The 12,129-nt window shown below is 40.5% G+C and overlaps 1 protein-coding gene across 4 annotated transcripts in view; it reads left to right on the plus strand.

Moving 5' to 3' along the window:
* The window catches only part of mctp1b (multiple C2 domains, transmembrane 1b), a 49,622-nt gene that overhangs the window by 24,782 nt on the left and 12,711 nt on the right, over positions 1 to 12,129 (plus strand). The window contains exons 3-8 of one of the 4 annotated variants that reach the window (XM_085792591.1): positions 471 to 613; positions 1,024 to 1,103; positions 3,340 to 3,463; positions 7,243 to 7,281; positions 9,588 to 9,755; positions 11,256 to 11,386. In XM_085792591.1, the coding sequence (XP_085648717.1) occupies positions 471 to 613; positions 1,024 to 1,103; positions 3,340 to 3,463; positions 7,243 to 7,281; positions 9,588 to 9,755; positions 11,256 to 11,386 (685 nt within the window). The remainder of the gene's footprint in view (positions 1 to 470; positions 614 to 1,023; positions 1,104 to 3,339; positions 3,464 to 7,242; positions 7,282 to 9,587; positions 9,756 to 11,255; positions 11,387 to 12,129) is intronic. The other 3 variants (XM_085792592.1, XM_085792593.1, XM_085792594.1) reach the window with 3 other exon arrangements.

Genomic DNA, 12,129 nt, shown 5'->3' on the forward strand with positions numbered 1-12,129 from the left:
AAGATGAAATGATCTCCAAAGGACATAAAGTCCTTTACATTTTAAACCATCTATATTTATTTTATTTTCATCTTTTCCATGTTCAAACTGACAGAAAATGAAAAGGTCTGGGCCCCATGCATAGTTAGTAGCTAGTAGCCCCCCCTTTAGAAACTATCCCAGTGTGTAAATAGTAAATATCTTGTCTGACACCTTGGTCAAAGTTCTCTGAGAGCTCAAGTTTCCTCAGGTTTCCCATTCTTTTGCTGCTGCTGCTTTGTTTCCCCTTTTCACTCTGAAACTGTAGAAAACTCAAATAATACACTGATAAAAGAGTGTTTCATGTTTAACTTGATGTCTTTTGGAGATCGTTTCATCTTCCACTGGATGAACTGTTTAACATATTAACAGACATTTTGACCAGAGAAACTTTTGCATGATGCTATAGATGTGTGACATTTTTGTTTGTTTGTTTGTTTGTTTGTTTCCAGGCAGCAGCGACCCGTACGTCAAGTTCAAACTGGGCGGTAAAGAAGTGTTCAGGAGCAAAACCATCCACAAGAACCTGAACCCGGTGTGGGAGGAGAAGACCACGCTGATCGTGGACACGCTGAGCGAGCCGCTGTATGTCAAGGTAAAGACACACACACATGACAAGAGGCCATAATATGATACTTTATGATCGGTTTCTTCAAAATAAAACTCCAGCTCCATCATTATCATCATCATCATCGTCAGTCTTTGAGGTTTAGTCGTTGCAAACAACAGCTGATAAAAACAAAAACAGTTTCTTTTTAACCAGATATCATGATCTTTCTCCTTTAGCACAGTTTAGTTTTTATTCATGTGAATCATAAACATGTTGATATTGATATTCTACTAGAATAAAACTTATAAAATTAACTTTGAATCACAAGTTTTACATAAAATTGAAGTTAATTAAGATAAAACACCTAAACAAGACGTTTAAACATGTTGCTTCACTGTTTTATTACATTTACATAGTTGAATGAACCTGACTCAGTGATGTTTGTTCTGCTGCAGGTGTTTGACTACGACTTCGGGCTTCAGGACGACTTCATGGGTTCTGCCTATCTCTACCTGGAGTCTCTGGAGCAGCAGAGGTACCATGTTCAAACCCCTCCACCCCCACTCCACCTTCTGTTTCCCACGTTACAAGCTTTTTATTCTGTTAAAATCAGGACTCAGGACGTTCACATGTGGAGTTGGGTTTCATGAGGACAGTAAAGGAGACGTTCAGGCTCCCCAGTAAAACCACCGAATGGGAGACAGAGCTGCACAACAGCAAATGTGTGGGAACTGATCTTATTATTGATAATGGTCGCTGTTATCGATTCTGCTCATCAAAACAACTCTCACTCCCACTTCCTGTGGATTTTCTGTGTGACAGTCAAAGTGTTTACAGATTTTCACTGTCAACAACTTATTATTTATTATTTATCTCTGAACAAGATGGATCATTTATACTTTACACAACTAATCCAAGTGTAAATGAAATCACAGGAGTTACAGTTGTTTTGATAAAAGGTAAAATGAAGAGCACCCACCTGCAGGGAAGATGGCGGACAAGGGCGCCACCGGAAGTCACAACCGGAAGTCTTCTTTCGTGTATTCGTGTATCACCGCTTCATACTGGAATATATATATATTTTTTATTTTATTTTCCAGTTACATATTTACCGTAGCTGCACAATTTACTAGTTAACTGACTCTAAGTCTTTTCACGATTTATACAGTATATAAAACTGAGATGTTTGCAATTAGATGCCTAAAATAATCACATGATCAAGTGATTATGTTAATGTTTCATCGATTTACAATGAACATTAATTAGGGCCACGGGGCAATCGCACTGAGCACTATTGTTATACTGTGGATTATTTCTTATTCTTCGTCTTCCGGACACAATTTCGTCCTGTAACTCGTCCCACAGCTTTTGAGAGCTTTGATTTAGTGTGTGTGTGTGTGTTTATAAACATGTTAACGAGCTCCAGGTGGATTGTTTATAAACCTTAAGGAGCTCTGGCCTGAGGCTCAGACGTTACCACGGCAACTTGAGGTGGTTGCCAATGACGATAGAGGCCCCCCAGGCTGAGGCAGACAGAAACGTGGAGAAAAAGAGTTTTTCTGCCTCTGCACTGGTCTCACATTTAGGCTTACTGTGACAAAACGGTAACTCCTATCAGAAAAAAACACAGACCATGAGCGTCACAAGGACTTCCTGAACGATTGGGTACAATTTGATGTTTCTACAGTAAATATTTTGGAAACACTTGCAAGTTTAAAACAGGGGTCCGTTCTGCTACTCTTAGAAAATATTTGTATTGGTGTCAATGAGGAGCAGAGACAGGCGTGGCCGCACTTAGAGGCTGACAATTCAAATTCTGTAAGTCTCTCTGATATTTTGAGCACATAGTGAGAGACAGAACAAGTTTGTCTACAAATTTGGAAAAAAAATCATGTGTGTAGAGTGTAAATTGTGTCCAGGAGGAGTGTGGAAAGAGAAAAAAGTTCAAGATTTTTTTTCAGCTCTCTCCCACTCTGCCTGATGATGTCACCCACTCTGACACGAACATTCCGTGCAATACACACCCATTATAATCTCATAATTTCCCCCAAAAATGATCATGATCATTGATCAGGGATTGATCAAAAACTATATGACCTATCAAAACGTGGAATAATACACCAATACACAAGACTTGTGTCTACAGTTTAAAGTTTAAATAAAGTCTCTAGGTGGCGGCGGCACTAACGATTTCCATCCAGGCAGCTGTTAGCAACCGTTAGCCGCAGCAGAGCAGCTAGAGTGCCTAGCAACCGTTAGCGGCAGGCAGCAGCCGGTGCTGATTGGTCGGGGAGCTAGTGGCCGGTGACGAAAGCTGCCTCCAAAACGTCATCTGCCTCCATCTCAGCCAATAGAAAAATTCGATTGTAATAGCCGTGTCCCTACATCACCACATTCAGGCGCATCCCTTGGCTGCACACACAGAGAGGACCGCCCCTTTATGCCGTTCTCTCTCTTCAACTTCAACTTCAACTTCAAGTTGAAGTTGAAGTTGAAGTTCTCTCTCCTCATTGGATAAAGGTTGTAGGACACAAGGAAAGTTTTCTCCTGGGCTCAGAGCAGAGCAGAGGGACTGACAGACCCGTGTTTCAGACCAAACACTCTATGTAAGTGATTGCTGTCGGAAGATATAACTATTTAAGACTTATATTAACACAAACATTCACCTTACTTCTGCTTTAAGCTTATATAAAAAACAAAGTAAAACAACACAAAAGGAAACTAAACCAAACCTGTTCTCACCTGCTCATCATCTCATCTGTGTGTTGCAGGATGATTCCCGTCACTCTGGTGCTGAAGGACCCCCACCACCCTGAACAGGACCTGGGCTCCCTGGAGCTCGCCGTCACCCTGACGCCCAAAGACAGTCCCCTGGAGGAGCGGCGAGACTCCACGGTACAAACACCTCCACCTCCATCTTCACCTCCACCTCCACCTCCGTCACCTCACAGCAGCAGCTGCACGTTATATAACTCATGTTAATTATACATTTGACTGCAGTTATGTGGCTGGAAATAGAGACAGTTCCTTTATTTGACCTGGAAGTCACTTTGCAATCAAACATATTCTACACTGTAGCAGCCACACGAACACAGAATTACAGTTTAAAATATAAAACTTTTTTTTTTCTTTTTTTTCAACCTTTATTTTACCAGGATTGTCCCTTGAGATTACAAATCTGTTTTGCGAGGGAGACCTGGCTAAGAGATTGCACTGGTACATCAAAGATAGAAGCAGGTTACGTGACAATACAAGCACTTAAACATAATACAAACATATAGCAGGTGCACTTTTCTGTTAATTTATGTTTTATAAGGGCTTTGAATTCACCCGGGGGAGATGCAACTATGAAAACATTGCACATATATGACTGATTTTATAACGACCTTAAAGACTGAGAAGCAGAAAAAGATCTGTGAAATATTAAATGTGTGCATAATAAATCTCTGGGAGTTAGATTTTCCTGCAGAAGGTCGCGTCTGGAACAGTTTTAAATGTTGTTTTATTATATAAAATCTTTATGTGTGAAATAAGGAATGAAGCTGTCAGATCAGTGTAAAGTAGAGAATTCAGCTGTGACGAACTGACGATGATGTGTGTGTGTGTGTGTTTCCTGCAGCTCAGGGACATTAAGATGTATCGCTGGCGGCCATATGTGAATAAAGTGAGTGTAGTGTAGTGTATTGTAGTGTTGTGTGGTGTAGTTTAGTGTAGTGTTGTGTATTGTAGTGGTGATTAGAGCTCAGAGACTTCCTGACTCCCTGGTTCCCACTTTACCTCCAGTCTGTGTAGATTTCTTCCCTTAGAGAGCAGCTTTATGGATCTTTAATGGACAGAGACTCCACACACCATCGGGACGTGTGATTGGTCCGTCTGTGATCGTGATCGTCTCTCTGGTGTTTGGTTGTTTCCTGCTTTTCACTGTGGTAGATTGTTTTTTTAGATTTAGAAGTTTCTCTGACTAATTGTTGCAACACTTTCCCCTTCACTGCAGATCTCACTGTCAACTGTCAAGTAAAATATTTCTGAGGTTTATTAAAGGTCACAGTTGATATTCTGACTTCCTACATTTCCCCATAATGCAACTCAGCGGCATCTTAAAGTGATAGTTCAACATTTTTGGCAAATTGGCCCATTGCCATAATCCCTATAGTCATAGCAGTAGGTTCGTTACCTTTAATTGTCGGTGCAAGCTATTTTTAGAACGGCGGAGCAGAGCTGTGAGCTGCTCAGAGCTACGCTACGGAGGCTCATTATGGGATTTCTTGGTTTCCCTCATCAAATACACAATCCAACAACTCCACAACGCTCTGGTGGACAAGTTGTGAGCTGCACATTCACCACGCTATGAGATAATAACACAACGTTACCACACAGAGTTGTTTTAGAGGGAAATTCATGCAAAACCACTGATGCACGTTGCCTTCAGGGACAGTTTTTCATCATCAGTCTCTGTATTTCCCTCTAAAACAACTCTGTGTGGTAACGTTGTGTTATTATCTCATAGCGTGGTGAATGTGCAGGTCACAACTTGTCCACCAGAGCGTTGTGGAGTTGTTGGATTGTGTATTCTACTGCAGATATTAGACTTAATGGACATTTGTAGCTCATACAACCCCACTTCAAAAAGGCTGAACTCTCATTTGAAGGTTTAGAGGAAACAGAGAGAGAGTTTCTTTCTGTCCCAGCAGACCAGCAGCTTGATGCCAGTTGATCTGATCACTCAGACACAACAGTTCAATAATCCTCCTTTAAAACATTTCAAAACATTATTGATATTCACATGATGATGTGTCGGCCTGTGTGTGTGAGATTTCCCACAGGCTGAAGCCACTCAGTGTGTGTGTGTGTGTCCTCTGCACTGAGACATTAAACACAGCCTCTGGTTCATGTTTTATTCAGGTCGTATCTGAATCATAGATCAAGTCTCAGTCTGAGCTGCTGCTGCTGCACAGAGAGAGAGACAGACAGAGCGAGAGACTTATTTAGAGATTTATTTATGTTGTATGTGTTCTTTTACCATTTTTGTAATGCTTTGGCAATATTGTAATGACAGTCATGCCAATAAAGCTTGTGAAATTGAAATTGAATTGAAATTGAATTGAGAGACAGAGAGAGAGAGAGACAGAGAGATGAAGAAAGTCAGTGAAAACAAGAGGAAGAGGAAAACACACTTGTTAATTTAGGTCCAGTTATCTGTAACGATCTGACAGTGATGAGCTGCTCTTCCTCCTCCTCCTCCTCTCTCTCTGTGGTCAGAGCTGAGCTGACTGTCCTGTAGCGCCCCCTGCTGTCTGCTGTCTGCTGTCTGCTGGTGTGTCGGTGTTAAAACCTCTGACTCTGCAGCTTCTAGTTGAACCTGAGCTCTAGACTACGAAGCAGCTTCAACAGACTTCACTAAACCGAATAATCGCACTAAGTGGTCACACGACGGTGGTTATCTACTCACTAAGTCAACCCGGTGTTTCCCAGAGCGCGGTCACATAAAGTCAAAGTCAAGTCAAAAACTTTATTTGCCATAGGAACTTCTGTGCGGTTGTTCTGAGTCAGGTGGAGAAACACAAGGACATACAGGACACAAGCAAAAACACTTTAAAAAGGCTCGAACCTGAGATTAAGAAGAAGGACAAGGACATAAAATTGTCTAAAAGGACCAGATATCTATATCTGTATATAAAAATAGATGTAAAACGTGCAAAGTGCTACTGAGGTAGGTGCGTGTTGCATTGCCATGTGCCCGGATTATTTTGTGTTTGCTAAGAGTCTGACTGTAGCTGGGAAGAAGCTAAAACGGGCGGAGTTTGCAGCATCTGACCAATCACAGACATGGACACGTCTGACATCAGCTGCAGCAGCAGAGAGGAGTGTTTCACTAACGAGGAGCAGATGATAATTCTGCAGCAACATGAAGAACTGAAAGATGAAATCCAGACAGAAAGAAACACAGTCGCTGCAGAGAATGACTGACTGTGTAAATGTATAAATTCACAAGATTAAAATTAAATATAATCACTGCTCCATCGTATGTGATACAGAGAGTTAGTGGGAGAGCTCTGGAAAAAATTGAGAGACTACTTCAAAATGATCAGTTCCTCTGGTTTTACTATTCATAGCTGTGTGTTTGAGTACAATGAACACTAAAAATATTGTAATTTAGAGCATTTATTTGCAGAAAATGGCTAAATAACAAAAAAGTTCCTTGTATAATAATGCAAAGAAAACAAGTTCATATTCATTTTAAAACAACGCAACACTACTTTTTAAACTTAGGAAGAGTTTAGAAATCAACAATGGTGGAATAATCCCAATTTCCAATCTTCCTCATTAAATCTGGTTTGGTTCAGGTGATCAGCTCAGTAGAGTGAGGTGCTTGTGTTGCAGTTCAATAGACACTGGAATCAATGGCTGCCATTAATACATGTAGAGAAGCTGATTTATTAACAACATTTTGGAGTAGTGGTCTCTTTATTTTTTCCAGAGCTGTATATATAGTATATATACTATAGTATATAGAGAGAGTACGTCGTAGTACGGAAAACCCAGAGTTAACCCTGAAGTGACCTGGCTAAGCTCACATCCTGCTCCGTAGTGCTGTAGTTGTAGTTTGCTGCTGTGCTCTGTAGGAGTCAGAGTCTCTGTCAGTAACGTGTTCTAATGTCGATGTCGATGTTCAGACCATGCTGCTCAGGAGATCCTGGAAACGATCCACCAAGGTAAATCCTCTCTGCACCTGCATCTTCATCAGCAGCTGCATCATCATCATCGTGGTGGTCGTGTGTGTGTGTGTGTGTGTGTGTGTGTGTCTGACGGCTTCATGTCAATCAGCTTCAGGGGGGGCGACCGCCGTTCTGACATCCCACCAGTCCGACATCGGCCTCTAATGGCAACACTTAGGCTAATTTTCTATCAAACGTCTCATTATTCCGACAATTTTTGCCTCCTATGGTCAGAATGATGGTATTTTTGTCTTTTTTTAAACATTCTGCCTTTCTGACAATTCCTTTAATAGCGTATTGTTTTCCCCCAAAAGATTTTGCACTGGTTAGGTTTAGGCGATGAAGAAAGGAGTTGGTTAAGTTTAGTAAAAAGAGCAGGTAGAGTCTAGACAGGCAGACTAGTCCGTCTGAGCTCTGCTGCGGAATTACACACAACCATGTGGGAATTCCTCTATCAGCATGTCTTAAAGGGACAATGAGGAGTTTCTCCATCGACAGAACGAAAAATTCCAATAAAAAAGTCTGATATTAACGTGGATGAATCTCCGTTACCACTTGTTAATGGTCCATTTTAGATAAATCTATGGTTTTGTCTCTATGGTTATTTTGTTATTATTAGTGGTGGTGGAAATGCTGGGCGAGCCGACCAGCGTTTCTTTACTTTCGGTTTCGTGGCGAGTCATGAGAATAACGCCGCCGTATGAATCTCCGTTTATGGTGGGAACTACGACGGTATGTGATCGTCTTCCAACCTCTGACTTTAATTCTTGATGAATGAAAACATGAGTCTGTCTTGCGCCGGTCAAAGAATTTCACATAAATAATTTCATAAATGTAGTGTGAAAATGCTTCGCTTTTTCAAAACTCCTTGTTGTCCCTTTAAAGAAGGGAATCACCTGTTGAGTAACGCACATTTCCTTATATGCACAAGTTTCCGAATGTTTTGCATTTCCGGTGGAATTGTAGGTTTACGTTTCCATGGTTTTCAGTCGTTGTCATAGTTGCGGTAAACGCATGGATCTATTAACGCTGGCTTTTAACACGGATGTCAATTTGTGTGATAATATCCGTTGTTAAAAGCTGATGTTATGATCCATGCGTTTTACAGATTTTCATTGAAAAAAAAATGCATTTACCACGACTACCGAAACCATGGAAACGTAAACATAAAATTCCACCGGAAGAGCAAAACCGGCTTAAGTTTTTGACGTTCGGAAAAAGCTGGATTGAAAGCCTTGTCGGAATGGTGGGATGTCTAAATGGTGGTATGTCTAAATGGTGGGATGTTGGGATGTTGGGATGACAGCATGTAACTCAGCTTCAGAGCGTCATGTGTTTTCTTTTTTCATGGTTTTGTGTTGAATCAAATCTGATGTGTTTTTATGGTGCGTTCCAGGCAACCCGTAACTCGTATTTTTCCGACCTGTTCCTATGGTTACCCGTTAGAACGTACAGTCAAACTCGTAACTTCCCACCTGTGAACTCGTACTAGATCAATCTGCTCCCAGTTCCCAGTTCGTAACTCGTAACTTGCCTGGAACGCTACAAACTCGTAACTGGTGACTTGAAGTCGTGACTTACGGGTTCAAAAGCCTGGAACGCACCATTACTTCCTCACATGCTGATTGTTGTTGGTGTAGTTGTTGTTGTCATGTAAACCACTGCCTCCAACCAGGGCCTTGTTCCTCAAGACAAATCCAGTCTAACACCGTGTTAACAGGATAAAACGATCATCTGATATTAAACTAAACTGAAATATTTTTCGATCCGTGAAACAAAATATTTTCCAGATCGTTTCCAGACATTAATGTGCAGCAGCTTCTTAAAAACTATAAAGAACCACAGAGAACAAAGTGTTACTGAGCCTTTAAATATTACAGACTTTTACTGCAGCTGCACAGGAGTTCATTTATCAACCTATTCTGCTCCATCGCAATCTATCAAACCATCTTCAAGAAAATAAAAAAACAAAAAGTGAACAGTTTTGAATTGTCCTAAATTGCGTCCATCAGAGATCAAGCTGTTTTCAAGTTTGGGCAGAGCAGTGGTCAGTCACAAAAACACACAGAACTTGACAAAAACTGAGTCGAAACCTGAAACTAATGAAAACGAGGCTCTAAAATAAAATAATTCTCTGTCAAACAAAATGAAACTTTGAACAGAAATGAAATCATCACCATTCAAATCCAGCTGAAGCAGAAAGAACAAGGTCCTGCAGGCCGTCCTGTTTCCTGTCATGTGATAAGTAATATATTCAGTGTGTGTGTGTGTGTGTGTGTGTGTGTGTGTGTGTGTGGCCCCAGCAGCAGCAGTCTCTCCGTCTCTCCGAGCTGCACCGTAAGTCTCAGCTGTGGCGCGGCCTCGTGAGCATCGCTCTGATCGAGGGCCGCAGTCTGATCCCCATGGACCCCAACGGCCTCAGTGACCCCTACGCCAAGTTCAGACTGGGACACCAGAAGTACCGCAGCAAGGTGGGCCGGCCCCTAAACTCTGACCTCTGACCTCTGTGGTGGTGGATTCTTTTAGATTTAACCAAGGATCTTCTTGGTCAACCGGTAGTCATCATTTAGCACCATTAAGGCTCATTTATGCTCCACTTACGGACGTAATTGTATGCGTCCGTTTCAAACGTTGTTACCGTCACTGCTCACATACTTCCATGCGTCCTTAACGTTGGCATGGATGTTATCCAACACATCCAGTAGGGGGCAGCTCAGAGTCAAAAGTTTATGACAACAAACATGGCGACTACGGAGGAGATCTTGATAATGTACATAATAAATAAAAGAAGAAAACGGACTCGTTATGTGATGCGGTGGTCGGTAAGGCCGTTAAATTAATCACGGCTGGAGGAGGAGAATTTTTCGTGTCTTCTTCTTCTTCTGTCCCACACTGGCTCTAGGCTACGTATCGGGTCGTGACAGCAACAGCGCCCCCACGGTTTCCGGTGGTACTGCTCCGTTTGGTGCGTATCCATAAGCTTTGTGGAAACGGACGAAAAACGGACGAAATGAACGCAGAGTACGGACGAAAGGCTCCGTGCGTATCCGTATGCGTAGTTAACGTTGAGCATAAATGGGCCTTTAGTGGACTAATCGTACAGTAGCAGATAATGATATATATAGATATATTAGTGCTGTCAATCGATTCAAATATTTAATCGCGATTAATCTCATGAATGTCATAGATAATTCGTAAATTAATCGCACATTTTTATCTATTCTAAATGTCCCTTAAATTATCATTTTAATACTCTTATCCACATGGAAAAGTGGATAGGCTTAATAACGCGTTAACTTTGACAGTCTTAATATATATATGTATGTATATGTATACTGTATATGTTGGGGAGCAACAAGACAGTTTGAATTCCAGGGCTGAGATATAATGTTGTAATGTCCTTTTTCTTCTCAGAAGGATCCCAGATTTTAGATTTCTTGCCCGACATGAGTTAACTGTCTAACAACCGTGATATCACAGGCACCTGCCATGTTAAAAAAAAGAAAGAAAAAGAAACCGACAGCGATTGATTGTCATTTAGACTTAGATTTATTCTGTACAATTAAAAATACACAAGTAAAATGAACAATTTCATCATTTACAGTGCTCGAAGAGGGAACTCAAAACTCAAAGAGCTTATTAGATGCCTCCACCTACCATGAAATATAACGCCATACAAAAAGAAAATAGAACATACAAATGAACAATCAGAAATATATAAATGATAATAATTACAGAAAAATGATAATTGGGAAATTACACAAAGAGATAAACGATCAAAATACATAAATAACAATAAAAGAAACGAAAGAACAAAACAAATTTAAGCAAAAAAAAATGTTTTAAGGAGATTACACAAAAAACTTCCTGTATCTGGCCCTTCAAATTAAAAGCCCTCTAGCCTTTCATACACGGTTCAGTCATATAGATTTTGACTTAATTTTTTGTTTCTTTTGTGTGTGTGTGTTCAGACGGTGCCAAAGACGCTGAGTCCCCAGTGGAGGGAGCAGTTTGACCTGCACCTGTACGAGGAGACGGGGGGAGTGTTGGAGATCACGGTGTGGGACAGAGACACGGGGAGGAGGGACGACTTCATGGGACGGTCAGTCACCTACCGCCTCTTCTACATCCTCTCTCTACACAGAACAAAAAGAAAAACTAACTAACAACAGTAAATACAAGGCAGCAACGATAAAACGATAGAACGATGAAACTTAAAGGGATACTTCACCCAAAATTGATAATGGAATGATAATGAATTTTTTCTCTCATTGTTTCTCTCATTGTTTGATGTGGTGTTTTGTGTTGTTTGATGTTTGTTGGGTGCTACACTGTGTTTATGTTTCTTTGTCATGATGAATAACAAGTGTCTCTGATGCACGACAAATTTCAGAAGTGATTCTGACAATAAAGTACTCAATCAATCAATCAATCAATCAATCAATCAATCAATCAATAATAGATGATTGGTGAATTATTGATTTTCGGTGAAGTATCCCTTTAACAATTATTTATGTTAAGAAGGAGTGGGAAGAAGGTGAAGCTCATTAAATCCCAGCCCTTCTCCCTATGTATGCTGTACCATAATAAGTTATAAAATAGTAACAATTAGGGGTGGGAGAAAAAATCGATTCACATAAATATCGCAATATTTTTTTCACGATTTTTAAATCGTTTTTTTTGTTTTAAAAAAAAAAGTTTTATCTTATTTATTTATTTATTTTTTTTGTTGAATTTTTTAAAATATTGTGCAATGTGCATTTGTTCGCCTTTTTTACATACAGAGAGTCCAGGTTTTGAAAAGGGTTTAAGTTCACTTTATAACGGAGTATGTTCATTTATAGG

This window comes from Trachurus japonicus, chromosome 12, assembly GCF_045865225.1.
Source record: "Trachurus japonicus isolate A0001 chromosome 12, Traja_1.0".
NCBI lineage: Eukaryota > Metazoa > Chordata > Actinopteri > Carangiformes > Carangidae > Trachurus > Trachurus japonicus.